The sequence below is a fragment of the Mastigoproctus giganteus genome, chromosome 5 (assembly GCF_048544385.1).
Source record: "Mastigoproctus giganteus isolate SK-2022 chromosome 5, ASM4854438v1, whole genome shotgun sequence".
Lineage (NCBI taxonomy): Eukaryota > Metazoa > Arthropoda > Arachnida > Uropygi > Thelyphonidae > Mastigoproctus > Mastigoproctus giganteus.
The window spans coordinates 202,205,377-202,224,949 of NC_143579.1; the positions used below are offsets into that span (position 1 = coordinate 202,205,377).

General features: G+C 36.2%; 1 protein-coding gene across 2 annotated transcripts in view; it reads right to left on the reverse strand.

Moving 5' to 3' along the window:
- Nucleotides 1–12,742: 12,742 nt before the first annotated feature.
- The window catches only part of LOC150086011 (major vault protein-like), a 217,597-nt gene continuing 210,766 nt past the window's right edge, over nt 12,743–19,573 (reverse strand). Inside the window, exon 16 of one of the 2 annotated variants that reach the window (XM_090374330.1) lies at nt 12,743–13,285. In XM_090374330.1, the coding sequence (XP_090230456.1) occupies nt 13,268–13,285 (18 nt within the window). In that variant the 3' untranslated portion in view covers nt 12,743–13,267. The remainder of the gene's footprint in view (nt 13,286–19,573) is intronic. The other variant, XM_090374331.1, reaches the window with a different exon arrangement.

Consider the following 19,573-nt stretch of genomic DNA (forward strand, 5'->3'; position numbering starts at 1 on the left):
GCTTTTTTTTTTTTTTTTTTTTCAGGGACTTTGAAATGGAACTTATTTTCTTTGAAGAATAAAATTTTCTAATTTCCTTTCCTAGTTTGCTGAAATTAATACATGACTTCTGTGATCATTCTTCTCAGAAATGCATTTAATATATACTTTTTGTGATGTGCTAACCACAGTTTTAAAAACTATATCATGCTAATCTGTGAATTTGGATATAACTATACTGAAGAGTTTCACTACTGTATATTCTGCATATTTTTTATAAGCAATCCTTAAAGTATAATTTTAACCAAAGAACATAATTATATTGGACATTAAACGAAACAGTTTCTCTTTTCTGTGGTCTTTAATGGCATTACTAAACTGCTGGGGAACACTTTCTACAAGTTTTTGGTCTGTGGAGATAGCAATCTTGTTCTTCTCCTTCCATAAAGATAAGCCTAAATAGTATTAGAATTAGTGGTGGCAAATAATACAAGAAAGCACACTTATAGAGCATTACCAAAAAAAAAAAAAAAAAAATCCTTTTCACATATTTATCCCATCCAATAGTTTGTGGAGTTCTTTGAATTTATTCAAACTATCTACCACTTCCCCAACAGATTGGTCTGATGATGGGTATCGGTAAGATACCCAAAACTTTTATGTATAGTAATTTAGGTGAACAGCCTAATAAACTATATTATTAATTTCATGTGGTATAAGAGTGGTATTAATATCATAATAACCTTAAACTTCTGGCATCCATTTCCCTAAATAATTCCTCATGTGTGAATGTAGATGCAAAATACTCATTCAGTTTGTCAGCTGTCTGTGCAGGATCATCAATGTCAAATGGACCAATCTGATTCATTCCCTTCCTTGTAGAGTTTACGTAAGTAAAGAACTCTTTGCTGGTTTTTTTTTTTTTTTTTTTGCATTCTTTGTGAAAGATTTTTTGTAATCTGCCTTTGCTTGCCTAACCTCCTTTGTGACTTGATTACAGACTAGCTTATATCTACTATAGGCTTGTGTGTTGCCTGATAATTTATATGCATCCCATGCATTTTTCTCCTCTGCCACAAGTGTCATTAGTTCATCTGACATCCATTTAGGTCTAAACCTTGAACAGTATTTCTTAGTTGGTATGCTGATGCATGTTTCAATAAGCAGTGCAAGAATCACTTTCACCTCTGCCTGTAGCTATTGTTAATCTATTAGTCTGTGTATCCACCCCCACCTAACACTGCCACGACTGCATCAGAAAACATTCTTGCACCCATTCTGTTTAAATGTATCTCATCCTTACAGAAACAGTCCCTCCTAATTAATAGGCACAGACTAAGCTGAGAAAAATTCTACCCCATGCACAATCTCTCCAGGACTCATGTATCTGGGCAGAATTGCAGACACTTTCTAAGTTAACCCTTTTTTTTTTTTTATGTGAACCCCAAACACGAGAGGTATTAGAACCTATAGTACTTAGTACCGTGCTTGGGTTGGAGGTTGAGAAGACGAAAGAAGATATTTGTTGACATTGGACTTGAACTTCTGTAGATTGTAATTATCAGGAAATACGTATGAAGGAAGGTTGTTCCAGAAAACGGCAGTTGAATGAATAAAATGAGGAAGATGAAAAGTTGGTTCTGTGGGTTTCAAGTTGGACAGTAAATGGATGTTGGCTGGTGGCGGCATGTGTTCGGACTGTTTTGAAAGAGAGAGTTGGAATTATAAAAGCCAATTCAGAAGAACAGTGCCCATGGAAGTACGTCTATGAGAAAGCGAGTGGAGAGACTCTGTTAGAGATAAATCATTAATTAACCTAACTGCTCTCTTCTGAATGGAATCAAGAAGCCTGAGAGACGTTTTGGGGGCACCACCCCAGATGTGGGAACAATATTACATGGCAGGGCGGATTTGCAATTTATACAGAGTGAGTAGCTGTTTGGAAGAAAAGTAACGCCGAGAGCGAAAGAGAAAACCAAGTTTTTTAGATGCAGAGGAAGCAATATTTGTAATGTGCTTGTGCCAAGAGAGATTAGAAGTCAGGGTAATCCCCAAAAGAGATATATCATTTTGCCTAGAAATCGGAGTGTCCCTAAAGATAAGCATAGGAGCAGAAGAATCCTTTTTGCGAGATATAAAACAAGACTGAGTTTTAGAAGGGTTGAAATCAACTAAGTTGTCTTTGCCCCACTGGAGAATTACCTGAAGATTGGCATTTAAGGAATTGGTAGCAGATTTTCGAGAAGTTGAAGCTGATTGGACAGGACAAGGTTTCTCAAAATGTGCTATCATCGGCAAAACTATGGATAGGATTGCCAGTCAATGGAAGAAGGTCATTAATATACAAGAGGAAAAGAGTGGGGGGAAAGAACTGAACCTTGGGGGACACCGGCATTAGTGGAGAAGTTTGAAGACAGAGAGCCATCTACCATCACCCTCAGTGAGCAATCAGAGAGAAAACTGGATAACCAATTACTAAAAACAGTTGGCAAACTATAAGATGGAAGCTTGTTTAGAAGACCTTTATGCCAAACACGATCAAAAGCCTTTGAGATGTCAAGAGCAACTACTTGTGTTTCACCGAACCTTTCCATTGAATTAGTCCATAAATGGGTAACATAAGCCAGAATATCACCAGTGCAACTGTTTCTAATCATTGCTTTGTACTTGTAAGTCCTCAGATGTTCTACTCTTAATATCATTAGTGCCAACATGTATAATAATATCACCTTTTGTGCCTTTAAACAATGATATCTGCTCTACAATGTAATCTATCCTTGGTCCCTGGCAGGCATTATTATTATTATTATTAGCCATATTGTGCAAGGAAGCCTGAGGCTTATGCTACACCAGCCAAAAAAAAAAAAAAGAGTTACCCTGAGAGAGAGAGAGAGAACACGAGTCAGAAATAGAAGGGAATCACCAAGAAAGAGAAAAATGATAATATCCAGCTCAGAACCCTGGGTGTGCCAAGCCCATACTCACCAGATGTGACCCTAGGGTAATACCCTGGTTCTATTCCACCTATCCTTTTTGCACAATATACAATTAAGAATGTCTTCAACAAAATACACTGAAATGGCTGGTGTGAAGATGAGAACCTTTCTCTGAATTAAAGTCCATTTTTTAGCTTTATAATGGGATAACACAGGTAATCTATAAATGCAACCTGAGAACTAGTTTAGCAAGTTGTACAAAGTGGGTCAATGGTTGCTTCATAACTGTACAAAAATAAAATTCTTTCTGTGGAAATGGTATCTCCACTTAATTTTATATTTCTCTATAAATATAAGTGGTGCAGCCTGATTTATGTAAGGTGTATAATCACAATTAAAAATGGTGTTAAAATGCACACTTCATGAAATCTTTTGTGCTTTCCAGTTTTTTCAAGCTGAAAGCCAGCTTGTGTTAAAATATTTCCAATTTTTGATTTGTAAAAGTCGGCAGGTATGAAAATGTATAGAAATTATGAAACTGTAATGACAAAACTGCATTAAATATAGTCAACTTTAGTAGATAATTGAAGAGCATAATTTACAAATGTAGTATATAGGAAATTGCAGTTTGTTACATCTAGTTACAGGGAATTGAGGTTATCCATTTTTTAAACTAAAATGTTTCTTGAACCTGAGCATTTTTTTACTTTAGATTTAAAAAAATGCATATAAAATGAGACACCATTTAGCGTTCAGTGAGAGGTTGCTGTTGTTTCAGGTACGATACACAATAAAATTATAAGAAATTATTTTATAGTGTGAATGTCCTTTTATTTTTCTTTCAGATAATTGTTAAAATTACATTTCTTTAGATTCTTTATCAATATCTAAGTTCATGTAAAGTTGTGATGATTGGCATAATGAAGAGGTCATAATCAATTATTTCGATTATAGAAAGTAATTTGATTATTTAAATTATGGCAAGTCATTCAAATAACCAGTAGTTAGTAAGTACTGATCATTTGAATCACTATCTCTTGTTATTAGTTATCTCTCTTAATTAGTAATTTCCCTTGATGTCTCTCTAGTAATCTCTCAATTATAAATTACTGGAATAAGTTGCCTTCATGGGTGGTAGAGGCCAACAGTTTGGGGAAATTCAAAGGTCATCTGCATAGTACTTTTGGGTAAGGGGAAGCGCATAGGATGATAGGTTTAATTTCCTTTTTTTTTTTTTTTAATTATTATTATTTATTTATTTATTTTATTTTTTTATTATTGTTTTTTTTTTTGGCTGGTGCAGCATAAGCCATAGGCTTTCTTGCACCATGCGGCCGTTACTAATACTAATAACTGATAATTCAATTCAGGAAATCATTCAACTAAATGGATGTCAGATGAACTAATGAGACTCGTGGCAGAGAAGAAAAATGCATGGGATCCATATAAATTAGTTTTCTAAAAAGGCCTCTGTGGTTAGGAAATCTATCCATAATTGATGCCGCCAACTCTGACAATTATAACTTTATAAACATGAGTAAAATGAAATAAATAAACTCGGCTGTAAAATATAGATAATTTAAAATACACATATTTTCCTATAAAACTTTGAAAATACTATACATTAGAAATGTTAAACCTATACTACTATAAAACTGAAGCGTTTGGCAGCATCTGTTGCCTTCCTCAACATAAGCACTTCCTAATTCATTTCACAAATATACATGGTCTCAATTCTAATCTCAATTTCCACTTGCAGTCTGCCAAACCCCATGTACATTTTCTGACAGAATATCAGTTATCGGTTGATTCAACTACTGCTCATCTCAGATGCCAAAATTATTCACTGTATGATTCCTTTCGCCTCAAAGGTGGTACTTGTGCATAAGTCCGTTCTGATATTCCCTGTCAGAGACACGGCATTTTGGAATCTCCTCCCTTTGATCTTCTCTGGCTTAAAATCTCTCTATCTCATTGTGTCAAATTCATCTGTTGTCTCTACCGTTCTCCCAACTCCACTAATTACTTGGAGCTCTTTGACTTCCTCTCTTTGCAACTTGACTTTCTCCAGTCCAACTTTCCTAACAGTGAGGTAATTTTCCTTGGTGATTTTAATGTTCACAACTCCAGCTGGCTTCCGTTTTCTAGTTACACCAACCCAGCTGGTCAAGATGCTGAGGCTTTTGCAATTACTAATAACCTTGCACAGATTGTTCATTTACCTACAAGAATACTGGACAATCCTAATCATACAGCCAATACGCTCGCTTGATCTTTTTCTTACAAACAACCCTTATAAGTACACGGTTGAAGTGAGAGTTCCTTTAGGCACTTCAAATCACAACTTGGTGATTGTCTCTTCTCCAATGGAACCCTTATCTCATGGCTATTCCCAACCTCGTGTTGTTTGGCATTACAAGAATGCAAAATGGGATAACCTGCGCGATTTCTTTTCCTTGGTTGGATTACTGTTTCAAAACTTCTGATGTCAACATTTGCTCAGATGATGTCAGTGAAATTATTCTTGCAGGAATGGAATCCTTTATCCCACACTCCACTTTAAAATCCTGTCCTTTATCTAAACCTCTGTTTTCCAATAAGTGTGCTAAGGCTGTTCAAGAGAAGAATTTTGCATATCGTAATTGGCTTGTTTCTAATTCTTCAGTTTCATTTTCTGCCTACACCCAAGCTTGCAACAATTGTAAAGCAGTTATTAATCAGTCCAAACTAGAGTTTGAACAGGCTAAGAGTAGAAAATTTGCTTCTTGCCCTAATGGTAGCCGAGCATTCTGGTCTCTTGCCAAAGCTATTGGCCGCAACTTTTGCCCATCTCTGCTCCCACCTCTGTCCAAACCAGATGGTTCTGTTGTCACTTCAGCCAAGGATAAAACTGACCTGCTAGCATCCCACTTTTCTTCCAACTCATGTATTAATGATCTTGGTAAAACACCTCCCACCATGCTCCATTCAATGCCTCCTGTGGTCTTCCATCAAAAGGATTTTGACGATTCTTCATGCTAAGAAAGCTCCAGATCCCAATGGTATTTCTCCAATTGTTCTCAAAACTTATGCTCCTGAACTTAATCCTGTTCTTTGTCGCCTTTTTTCCACTTTCTTATTCCAAAGGTGTTTTTCCTTCTGCTTGGAAATTTGCTGATATCCAGCCAGTTCCTAAAATGGGTGACAAATCCCTCCCATTGCAATTACTTCTACTCTTTCTAAAGTAATGGAGAAATCAATTAACCGCCAACTCTTAAACTACCTAGAAACCTTCCGTCTGATCAATGATCGCCAGTATGGATTCTGTCAATGTCAATCCACTGGTGATATTCTGGCTTATGTTACTTATTTATGGACTAATTCAGTGGAAAGGTTCAGTGAAACACAAGTAGTTGCTCTTGACATCTCAAAGGCTTTCGATCGTATTTGGCATAAAGGTCTTCTAAACAAGCTTCCATCTTATGGTTTGCCAACTGTTTTTAGTAATTGGTTATCCAGTTTTCCTCTCTGAGCACTCACTGAGGGTGATGGCTCTCTGTCTTCTAACTTCTCCACTAATGCCGGTGTCCCCCAAGGTTCAGTTCTTTCCCCCACTCTATTCCTTTTGTATATTAATGACCTTCCATTGACTGGAAATCCTATCCATAGTTTTGCCGATGATAGCACATTGCATTCCACTTTCCATTTTGAGAAACCTTGTCCTGCTCAATCAGCTTCAACTTCTCGAAAATCTGCTAGTAATTCCTTAAATGCCGATCTTCAGGTAATTTTCCAGTGGGGCAAAGATAACTTAGTAGATTTCAACCCTTCTAAAACTCAGTCTTGTCTTATATCTCGCAAAAAGGATTCTTCTGTTCCTGTGCTTATCTTCAGTGACACTCTGATTTCTAGGCAAAATGATATATCTCTTTTGGGGATTACCCTGACTACTAATCTCTCTTGGCACAAGTATATTACAAATATCGCTTCCTCTGCATCTAAAAAACTTGGTTTTCTCTTTTTTTTACTTTTCTTTCAAACAGCTGTTCACTCTGTACAAATCTCAAATCTGCCCTACCATGTAATATTGTTCCCACATCTGGGGTGGTGCCCCCAAAACCTCTCTCTCACAGGCTTCTTGATTCCATTCAGAAGAGGGCAGTTAGGTTAATTAATGATTTATCTCTAACAGAGTCTCTCCATTCGCTGTCTCATAGATGTACTGTTTCTGCTGCATGCCTCTTCTACAGATACTTCCATGGGCACTGTTCTTCTGAATTGGCTTCTATAATTCCCATTCTCTCTTTCAAAACAGTCCAAACACATGCCGCCACCAGCCAACATCCATTTACTGTCCAACTTCAAACTCACAGAACCAACTTTTCATCTTCCTCGTTTATTCATTCAACTGCCGTTTTCTGGAACAACTTTCCTCCATAAGAATGTCCCGAAAATTACAGTCTACAGAAGTTCAAGTCTAATGTCAACAAATATCTTCTTTCGTCTTCTCAACCTCCAACCCAAGCACGGTACTAAGTACTATAGGTTCTAATACCTCTCGTGTTTGGTGTTTACATTAAAAAAAAAAAAAAAAAAAAGTAGTGCTGCAACAACAATTCATTATAAAGCACTGAGCCTTCCGAACAGACCCAGGATGTACTATGGTACCTGGGCATACTCAGTTTCCCATATATCAGCACCGGAAGTGGCACAGAGCTGTACAACCTTGAAACGCTCATCCTTATCCAGCATAACCGTCTCAGACATTACATTAATTCTACAACCTATTCGAGCTAAGATCACCCAAGGAACAAATCCTTAGGCTCTCCAGCCATTTCAGGATCCAAAAACCCTCTACCTTATCTGCATGGTATACCATGCAGATAAGGTAGAGGGCTTTCCTTCGGCTGTTATACCATGCCTGGTTTCCCATGGATGTTCTGCCATGGCCAACCCTGAAACATTAGCCAACCTAGGTGCCCTACTGTGCTTCCCCAGTCTATCGTGTAGTCTGCGCTTAGTATCCCCCACAATCCGGGCACTGCCGCCATCACCGTGCACAGCTTCCGACCCGGAAGCTGCACACAATATAATTGGTACGACCGTAAAATGCAGGCTACTGGCTGCGACATGCCTGGATAGTAGGGAATGTACGTGGTGGTGCCAAGTTCTCTCCTCCCTCCGAGTACCATGTCCACAACAACCTTCAATCACATTCTGGGGGTATCCACATTTCATAAGTTCGGCCGTGATCCGCTTGATTTCTTCCTCCCTATCCTCTGAGGAAGAGCAGTGTGGCCAAGCCCTGCTCATTAAAGCCCTAACCACAGTCTTCTTATGACCTCCAGTTTGGGCAGAACCAAAATGAGTATACTGGGCCGGACACATCCTCTTCCTGAACACTTGTTTTTAATTGTCAGCCCATCCTGTAAATCCAAACATTAAAAAATGGCAAAGCGCCCCCCTGCTCGACCTTGGAGGTAAACTTTATAAAGGGAGAACCACTATTAAGTCAAATGAGAACCTCTGGCCCACATCCCCTACGCAGTATGGCAAACGTATTATCCACATACCTCTTCCACGCCTGCAGGGATAGTGACCAGAGGAACTCAACATCTTTTTACCCTCAAATTCTTCCACTTGCTAAATTAGCAATGACTGCACTAATAGGTGAGCCCATAGCCACACCCCGGATCTGCTGATGCATCACACCTGCAAATACCATAGTGGTGCCAGACAAACCCAAGTTAACACCTTCATATATATCATGTATCCCATCTCATCATGTATCCCATTCATCCCATCTCTCAAAGTATTATTTCCCTCCAAGGCAGTTCAAAGCATGATCCACTGGAATGCACATGAATGACGACACCATACCAAAATTTCTTCTTCTTCAATATTCTGATTCTGGGCAAACCATATAAATTCCTGACTATTCCTCACTGTCCAGCTAGTCAGGCCCAAAACAGAAGAAACCAAACCCACCAAGAATCTGGAAAGGGCATGCGTTGGGCTGCCTACGAACGATACAATCGGCCTCAATGGGTACACCTACCTTATGTACTTTAGGTAAACCATAGAATCTGGGTAATTTGCAACCCGATGCATGCAACCTCCAAGGAACTTCTTCCGATATCTTGCCTGCCTTGTACCACTTCTGTACCAACTTATTGGTCTGTTGCTCCAGTCCCACCAAAGGATTCCTACTCACTACTTTATAAGTGGACATATCATTCAATAAATCAAGGAGCTTCCCCCGACAGTCCTCTATATCTAACACCACCGTCGATCTACCTTTGTCTGCCAGCAACACCGTGATACTCTTAACTCGCCCTCCTCTGTGCCAATGTTAAATTAGGCCAGCTAAATTAAACTGGCCTAGAACACATACCGTTTTCATCTGGATCTCATTGGCAGTGGTTTCAGGCAGGTCTGATATAACCCTCTCCACCCCCATAGCTACCTCTCAAAGGGAATTCTTTTTGGAACTAAACTGTACCCGGAACCAAGACTCAAAACCTCCTTCTGTGCCCCTGTAAATATCTTACGACTAAGATTATGAATAAAGTCACCTTGATTTATCAATCTACCTTCCCCCACTTCTTCCCTAAATCTATTAAACTTGTTAACCTGTCTCTGTCTGTACATATCACCAACTCTCGTCGCTTTAACAGTCATCATCCTATATATCCGTACCCAATGAACCAACTCTAAATTGTTATTGAGGTATGTCCTACATACCGCTATACACCTCCTAGTGTTTATCAGGTCCCTGTGTAGTTTGCCAATCCATATATTTACTACCTTCTTTTGGTATATCACCACAGCACGTATCAATCTTGGATCCTGAAATGGCAGTTTTGCCCAAAACTGTGTGATATCAGACCAGCCGCTTTACAGCGATGAGGAAATCTCAGGTTTTTTTTTTTTTTTTTTTTTTATGAAAACCCCAAACATGAAAGGTATCAAAACCTATAGTACTTAGTACCGTGCATGGGTTGAAGGAGAAGTATGGGGGGAGGGGGATGCCGGAAACTTTGCTCTAGAGACTAAACATGGGTTTCACCACTTCAAGCCTCCAATAAGCAAAGTGGTGGTATTTCACCGGTTGATGAAAGTCATCTACCACCAGGTGTTGTCTTTGCTTGGCTTCTGTAACACAGAACTTTTGATATTGTCAAATCTTTTGCAGCATTACATAACCATAACATCAGTATTTCACTAAAAAGGCCTCTGTGGTCAGGAAATCTATCCATAATTGATGCCACCAACTCTGACCAATTATAACTTTATAAACATAAGGTAAATAAAATAAAATGAAATGAATGTTTATAAAGTTATAATTGGTCGAGTTGGCGTTTTAGGCCGTAATTAAGTAAGGTAATGCCTCCTGTCCAAAATAATAATAAATAAAAAAAATGTTCACTACCACTCCCAGAACAAAAATAAACTGGGACTTTGACCTAATATATATATATATATATATATACAGGTAGTTCTCGACTTTGCAAGTTAATTCGTTCCTAGTGCACGCTCGTAAAGCAGGAATTCATCTCCCATAGACAATGTTAAAAACAGGGGTTACATTATCAACAATGAAATTAGTTATCTAATTAATTTATGTTCAAGCAATGATCAATTTATCCAAAGAAATGAAAACATAGCCTATAAAATCAAGCAAATTATAATAATAGATAAATTATTTATGACTTACAAATGTTAAAGAATGAATGTTTATTCTTCATCATCATCGACTAAATGCACACTCATTGATTATTATCCATATGGTGCAAGGAAGCCTGAGGCTTGTGCTGCACCAGCCAAAAAAAATTCCCAAGTTACACTGAGAGAGAGAGAGAGAGGAATCACAAAGAAAGAGAAGAATGGTGATATCCAGCTCAGGACAATGGGTGTGCCAAGCCCATACTCACCAGATGTGATCACTGATTATTGGCTCGGCACTCACTGGTGTGTTGCACACTGAGTTGTCTTCTTCAGAAATGCGTCGAGGCATTTATTTCCAAGATAATCTTTTCTTTATAAATTTCAATAGCATGCATAAGCATTTTTTAACGGAACGCACAAATTGCAACTAACGCGATTTGCACGGAGTAACAAGTTTACGAAGCTTAAAAAAAAAAAAAGGAATGAAGAGAAGATTCTGAAAATTTGTTTTTTATACGATTGAAGATTTCAGTAAAGGGGAAACACATTTCACCATAATAATGTAAAAATCCACACAATTCCAGACATAAACAGTGTGCCATTTTAAAAATATGCTACTATTATTTTTATGAAGTTTGGAGATAAATTATGATTCTATAAAGGAAATTTTAAAAGCAAATGCAATAACGTAGAGTTTACTACCCATTTATAATTGCTTGCAGTAACAGAAAAGCCTAATAAACCGGAAAGTGCAAATTGTTTTTATTGTTTTATGGTTGTGGCTTCCAGAAATGTGCTTTAGAAAAATATCACAAAGCTGTTCAAAATTGGTTCTTATAACATATGATAACGATGAAAGTGTAGTCTGTTTAATTATTTGAATTGGCAATTAATACAATTTACACTATAAAAACGACCTTTTAGTTATATAATGAAAATTTGAACTTCCGAGGTTGTGGAATGAATTACCAAAAAACGTGTTATTGGGTTCATATTACAATATTTTCGCAATATGATGGTAATGGATTAATATCATAAAGCGGGATACGCTGTATTGTATAGCTATGAGTAAGGTTTGAAATGCGGTATTTATGAATGGTTAACATTCATTTTTTGCAATTAATGTTCATATATTTGATTTTGTTGATACTTGGGAAAAAAAAAAAAAAAAAAAACTCAAAGCAAGAACTGCCTGTGTGTATGTACACACACACACAAGCTCATTTTTACTTTTTTTGGTACAAAAACATCTAATATTTATGTATCATTTGATTTAGCTTCATCAGCTACTAAATCAGAAATCCAAGGAATTTATTCAGTTTTGGCTTTTGTAAGCCCAAATGAGATGACCAAAGCTAACAAGTGCATGATTTTCAACATATTTTTTGACTGCTCTGTTTTAAACCATGTCTACAATTACATGGAAACACAATGTATATGTATGTTCATTTCCCATCATATGAAAAAGAGTACACATACTCAAGAAAGAGTTCATTTTGGTTCACTTTTATATATTATAACGAAGAACAAAAGTACAAATATTTCTGATGAGAAATAGTGACAACAGTATCAAAGGATTAATTTTATATTTAAAAAAAAGTTAAGAAGAGAATGTGTTGTAACACCATTTAATTGTTTTATACACAAGTAATCCTTTCTTTTTTTTTTGTTTGCCTTTATTCTACTTTTGTAGCGAAAAATTTTTTTTTTTTTTCCTGAAAATGCTCTTTGAAATATTCTCATTATTTTTTTTTATATCCACAAAAAAGTAAGTACAAAAGAGCAACAAACTTTGTATTTTTCTATAACAATTAAATATTCATACAAACGTTTCAGCTTTTTTTCTAGCTCTCAAAACATAATTGCACTTCTTAAAAAAATAAAGCTGCAAAATATTTCAGCCATAAACACTAATAATCTACTGATTTAATAATATATACATCTAAATTCTTAAAGGCATAATGTAGGCACTCTTAACTTTGGGGGAAAAAAATTGACAACACCCAGCACAGTGTTGTAAGCAGACTGATGTCAATATTTATTGCCCTAACATTTTAACAATTAGATTGTAAATTTTTCATTATCATTAATTATTTAATTCTTGAAATACTACTGCAATAAGAACTTCTAATCAATCTGTTTACAGTGCAGTAAACAGATGTCAGGTTTTTTTTTTTTTTTTTTAACTAAAAGTACATTTGCTAGTTTAATTAAAGTAATATACATTTTAGATTCGATTATTTTATCATAATTTGGATTTGCACAAATTTCCTAAAAGCACTTTCTACCATGCTTATCACTAATTCTTATTGCTCCTATACTATTTTATAATTGCCATTCATTGAATACTATAAAAGGAAACAAACTGCATTGTAAACATATACTCTTGTTCAAAACTAAATAATTGCTAGCAATTAGCATATATATGTATATACTGCATACACTATAACATTGGAATGAACTCCATGCTTAAAAAACATAACAGACATAAACAGTGTGCCATTTTAAAAATACGTACTACTATTATTTTTATGAAGTTTGGAGATAAATTATGATTCTATAAAGGAAATTTTAAAAGCACATGCTATAATTAGAAATAAATTACCATTAAATAAAATTTTTTTCTTTCTTTTTTGATAGCACACCAGCCACCACTAAAATTTGCATAACTCCACAGGAAAACTTTCTGAATATGTATCACTTTTTCATTCTGCTTCTCCTTCCTGTAAAAGGGGAGGAAAAGTGAGTCCAGGTTAATATATTTATACTTAGCTCAACTGTTACTTTAATTTTGCTATTTTTGTTATAGGCAGACTTAATTTCCTTAAAATATTAGCACTTACTATGATGGCTGACACTATGTGCTGCTACACTGTCAATCAAGACAGTGTATAGCAGCACATACAGTGTCAGCCATCATAGTAGGTGCCATACAGTCTCAGTTCACTTTTTCAGTTTCATTCCCTCTTTGCTTGACATTGACAAAAAAAGTTATACATTTAACTTTCTAAATGAAAAAGAATGTAGGACACAAATTAACAGCAGTAGTAATGCACTATTCAATTTAATAATAATTCAGTTTAATTCAACTTTGACTAAACAAATCTTTATGCCTGTGATCAGCTCATCAACATTTATGAAAATATTGCTAGTGATACTGTCATGGCCTAAAAGGAGGAGAACGCCGTCCTTTATCAAAGAATTATAAGTGCATTACTATAATGTTAAGCAACTTTCACATGAACTCCTTCGATTTCTCAAACACCTAGCAAGGATGTTTGAGAAATCAGTAGGCAATAAATCCTGCTCCTCATTGAGGATAGATAATTAGCTCATCTAGGGTGAGGAAGGGTGGCAACTTGCAGTTCACTTTCCCAAATACCAGGCATGTTCTATGGGGTTCGTGTGTGGGGATCTGAGAGGCTACTCCATTCGCTGGAATAGCCTCTCAGATCCCCATCTTTGCTTTCAAGAAATTTATGAACATAGTCCTTATGGGAAAATGGGTTATCATTTATAAAAAAATGAAGTGAGAACCAAATGTACCCTGAAACAACTTCAACTGGACTAAGTTTCTACCTTTACATTATCAAGCAGTGAAGGCCCACAACAGCTGCCACCAAAACTTTTTTCCATATGTGAAGGCCTGATATCACACATCGTGTTCTCTCCCAGTATAGCACTGTTTAGAATATACCACTATATAGGCCAAATCTGACTCAGAGAATGGAACTGGACTCTTCCAAATGCAATGTCTATATGCCACAATAAATGGACTGTTGTAGCACTGGGTTATAGAAATGCAAATCACAGGTTTCTTAACATGCAGTTCTCTTTTTTTAAGCCTACAAAATAGTGCATATCTTGATATAGTATGAATGTCAGCCATTGAGAGCTCTGGTACACATTGACATGCAAACAGTTTTTCTGTTATGTTTGATGTTAATGCCAGATGTTGTCTTTGACATTTTGTTACAACAGCAATTGTTGATTTTATATCTTAGACTGTATTTAACCACCATATTATGTCTCTACATACACTATATGACTGAATACTTTACTGAGGGATTTTAAAGGGATTTTAATTCAAAAACCTCATTTATAGTAAGGCCACCTTTGGCCTGCATGACAGCCTCAACCCTCCTGGGCATACTTGCTAGCAACTTCTGATATGTGTCAGCTAGAATTTTCCTCTATTCCTCCTGAAAAGCAGCTGCTGGAACCAGATGAAGAAGACAGTTTTAGCCACAGTCTAATCCAATGCTCCAGTTCATTCCACAGATGTTCAGTGGAGTTGAGGTCTTTGCTGGCTGATCAAACTTTTCAACATCATTGTCCACAAACCAGTCCTATATGACACGGAACATTATCGTGCTAATATTGTTAGGACCCATTTTTGTAGTACCATCATGTAGTAATATAGAGAGTGCATAATTGTTTAAAACAGTCAAGCAGATCAGACATTATCACCAATAGACCAACTTGCTGAAACAGCCACAAACCCACTATATTGTTTTCATAATCTTCACATGGTGCTTTTGGACACACTGAAGAACCTGGTGACTTCAAAATCTTAGGATGGGAAAAAAATAAGTATAAATATTACAGGACTCTTGCCTATAGCTGTGAGACTATGCTGGAATAAAACAATGCATTAAAGCCAACACACCACAATATGATAGTTTCTTTATTTGCAAGGCATTTTCTTAGACAGTGCACTTTCACTTGAGTCCTAATGCACACAAGTTTGTTAACAAAACCCACACTTCACCATAAATCTTAACCACTCACCAACAAACTGTATAGATTTTTAAAAAAATCAGTGTAGAAAATTAACTTTTACATGTGTGAAAACGATGGATTAAAAATAAAACTGAAATACACATAAAAATATAAGTGGGAGATTTCTTGAAATATACAGTAGAGAATGGCCTCAGGTTTGTCAGGGCATGGACTCCATGCAGTGCCAAACGTTTTCCATAAAGATGCTCAACGGCATGAGTCTGCATTTGATCCTGCAATTTCTACAGGTCGGATAGCAGTGGATGCCTATGGCAAGCAGCTAATTCCACATCTTCCCATAGATGTCCAATTGGATTGATCTGGTAAATCAACTAATATTAATTGTACAGGCCAATGACATATGGTAAAGTCACTGTCATGCCTTGGAACCATTTCTAAATGGTCAGTGCCAAGTGATGTGTGCATTATCCTTCTGGAAGTAATTCTTATTACCATATAGATAAACTGTGAGAATGGAGAGATGCACCTGGTTAGTAACAATGTTTAATGTTGATCCACTGCTATCAGGGGATCAAATGGCGACAAAACATTTAAATCACCCAACTGCTCTGTTGACACTTCACATGATTAATCCATTTATTCAGACTGTTGTCACCCTAGTCAAGCCATCAGCATGGGATAACTGGAACACAGTGTTGTCAAACTAGATGACCTTTTCTACTCCTCAAAAGTCCAGTGTTTGTGTACCAAGTGTGTACTTGTACCAGCTTGTTTTTAGTTGAAAAAAGTGGAACCTCATCAAGTTATCTTTGCTGTATCTGGTGTATGATGGCTGGATGCATTGTACATTCTGATATATTGCACACAACTGTTGTATTGCATTGTCATTTTACCAGTTTTGACCTAACTGTTAAACTGTGCAGTTCTTTTCATCTTCCATCATCCTCTCACATCAACAGGCTGTCTCCAGCAACAGGACAGCCAATCAGTGGTTTACCATCCCAGCCAGGCAGAGTAACTGCAGTACTTGCACTAGCATATCTTCCACCAACTATCATACTGACTTGGGTTGCTCTGTTGATCTTCTCTTACTGAATTGTATACATGCGTATGCGTGCACAAGCAGTCCCAGTATCTGACTGCCTTCTTTATACATGATATTTCAATTTAAAAGCACCAGGATCAATCTTGCTTACTTTTTAGGTTTAGGCTTTTTTGTTGCACTTGGGCTAAATTTTTTTGAATTTGATGTTAAAATTGGACTAAGTATTACTATTTAGATTTTAAAATGTAATTTTAAATTATGCCTTTTTTGAGAAAAAAGCTCATTGAAAAGTTATCTTCCATCCTCAATTTATTCTAAAAATGTCATTTTGGTGTACTTCTGAAATGAATGTAAACAAATTTTTTTTTTAAGAAAAAAAAAAAAAAAAAGTTGTATATTTAGTATGCAAAACTGCTGGCAATACAAGGGCAATTTCCACTGAATCACCTTAGACTACACTTTTATTTTCAAATGAAGTAAACTTAAAGGATAAAAAAAAACCAGTTGTTTAGATAAAACTTAAATTTAGAATAATATCAAACTCAACAATTTCAGCCCAAATACAACAAACAAAAGGTCCAGATTACAAATAGCCTAAACCTACCAATAAGCAAGATAGACCCCAGTGATTTTTAATTGAAACACCCTATATATCCTGGTATGCACATGTACCACTATCTCTGACTGATCAATTCTTTGGATGGGAAAAGGTATACATAATAAGCTGGCCACTAAGTGCATATTTGGTAATGAATGCTTTAAATGGCATGCCACATTTATAGATAAACAGATCAAAGGCTAAGTTAAGAAGCACCATACCTGCATATGATGGAGGGGGGAAAAATTTTTGAATCTTTTATTTCTATTTCTGGATGCAGAAGGTTGAAACAAGTTGTCTGACATTTAAATTAATGAAAATAGAAAAACAGTTGATGGTTATTCTCATGGTGTTTCTTATGAAGTACAAATATTCCTTATAATTGTTTGTAAAACATTAAATTATTCAAATTTAATCATAGATATATTTTTTTATATTATTGGCAATATAATGATTCTTTTAAAATTTTTATCAATGCAGTCCAGTTAAATTTATCAGAGTAAAGTTTTACAAGCAGTTATAAGGAATGTATGTACTTCATAAGAAATGTCATGAGAATAATAGTGAATTGTCTTTTCAGTTTCCAATTCCTTGGAAAGAACCATACTCGATTGCAAAATATCAGTGTTAGACAAATGTGGTTTCAATTTTTTGTTCATCAGCAAAAATGAAGATTAATCTTGACCCAACACAGGCTTCAAGTGCTGTGTTGAGGCTAGCTAATGTCTGTGCCTTGCTGCTTGCAGGATGAAACTTCACATGGTGAGATCAATCAAATGATGCCATAACAAAGCTAAAGTCCTAGTTTTCAGGGTGAAAAACCAGGCCAACTCAAACTCTGTCTGTTCCCCATTCCATTTCGACCCACTGCAATAGTAGAATAATAAAAAAGTGCCATATTCTGTTTACTCTCCATCTTTGTACCACTTTACTTCCTTGTAATAGGAAGTGCTGCCATTCAGAATGAATGGACCTCAACATATCTGGCTGCTGTTTTTTTTTTTTTTTTTTTTTTTTTTAATGCTGATCTCAAAAATTTCCATATAAATGTAATATAATATTCTCTGCTGAATGCCTGACCTTGTGGAACCTGATAAATGCAAATAATACCCAAGAAAGTGTAAGCAGCAAAGGCCATTTTGCCTAACTTCCATTTCTTGGGTCTGGATAATGGATGGCACCATACTGCAGAATGTAGTTTTAATTTGGGTTAAAAACACTAATTGAAATAGCTAGAATAACTTGCAGAGAAACCCTAGTCATCTGGTTAGTAACCAGAGTTGAGTTCTGTGAACAACTGCCTTTTTTACTTTCAGACAGAAAGATGGGGTACCTGTTGAGATGCAGATTTTTCTTCCCCAAATATTTGTCAAAATAGTATAAACTGCACTGTGGCTGATATCAACAGCATGTGCAATTTTATCACAAGTCAGTCTAAAATCTTCTAGAAATGGCTCTTGGATTTCTTCAATAAATCTGAATATTGAGGCTTATCTGATCAAGCTGTGTCTTCAGCACTAGATTTGCCCATGAGAATGTCTCCAGTGAAAGACTCAGGAGCATGTAAACAAACCTCTCAACAAAGATTAGTGGATTTCATATGCTGCATCAATTGTCACAAATATTTTCTGCTTATTTTTGGTAAACTATTTATGTGTCCATCGTTTTGTCATATGGCTTAAAATTTTATGCTTATTCCCTGTAACAGAGAAAAATCAATAACTTTTGGTGTATTATTCCTTGCTATTTAATGAGTAAGGTGCTGTATAAATATAATTTGCATTATACATTATATTTTAGGGACTACTGGTCAGTCAATGAGCTATGCAGAGCTCACTGACTGACTATCATATATGAGGTGTAGCAATAAAATGCTTAGACTGGTGCTGTTGCAGTCATGCTCAATGAGTTTGAAAATAAACAAGTGGTATATTTAGTTCAGACTTCCTCCAACAGATAGTGGTACAGAGAATGTCCAGTAGGCTGACAGGTTGCAAGTAACAACCAGATTCATTAATAGCATTAACATTCTGTGCCACGATTTTTGCAATGGTGCAACAAATATCAAATTTTGCTTTAAACTGGGAAAAATACAAGAGAACATATGAAATGTTAAAAACTGTTTATGGTGATGAAACATTATGTCATACCAATGTATTTGAATGGTATAAGCAGTTCAAAGACAGATGTGAAGATGTTCACGATGACCCAAGGAGTGGATGTCTGTCAACCTCTCAAAATGAGGACAGAGTTGCAGAAGTTCGGGATATTGTGGAAAAAGTTCACTGTTTGACCCTCAGAATGATGGCTGATGAGTTGGATAAGAATAAAGAGAATATTTATCAAATTCTGCATGAAGATTTAGGGAAAAGGAAAATCTGTACAAAATTTGTGCTGCAATGCCTCATGGGTGAGCAGAAGCAATGAAGAGTGTCATCATGTGAAAACTATCTCTGTATTGTTACTGAAGATGAGTGTTGGGTATTTCGGTATGATCCAGAGATGAAGCTTCAGAGTATACCAGTGGACTTCAAAACCATCATCAAGGCCCAAAAAGTTTTGTTTACAGAAGTCAAGGATCAAGGTGATGCTGATCATGTTTTTATACAAACAGGGTGTGAGTCA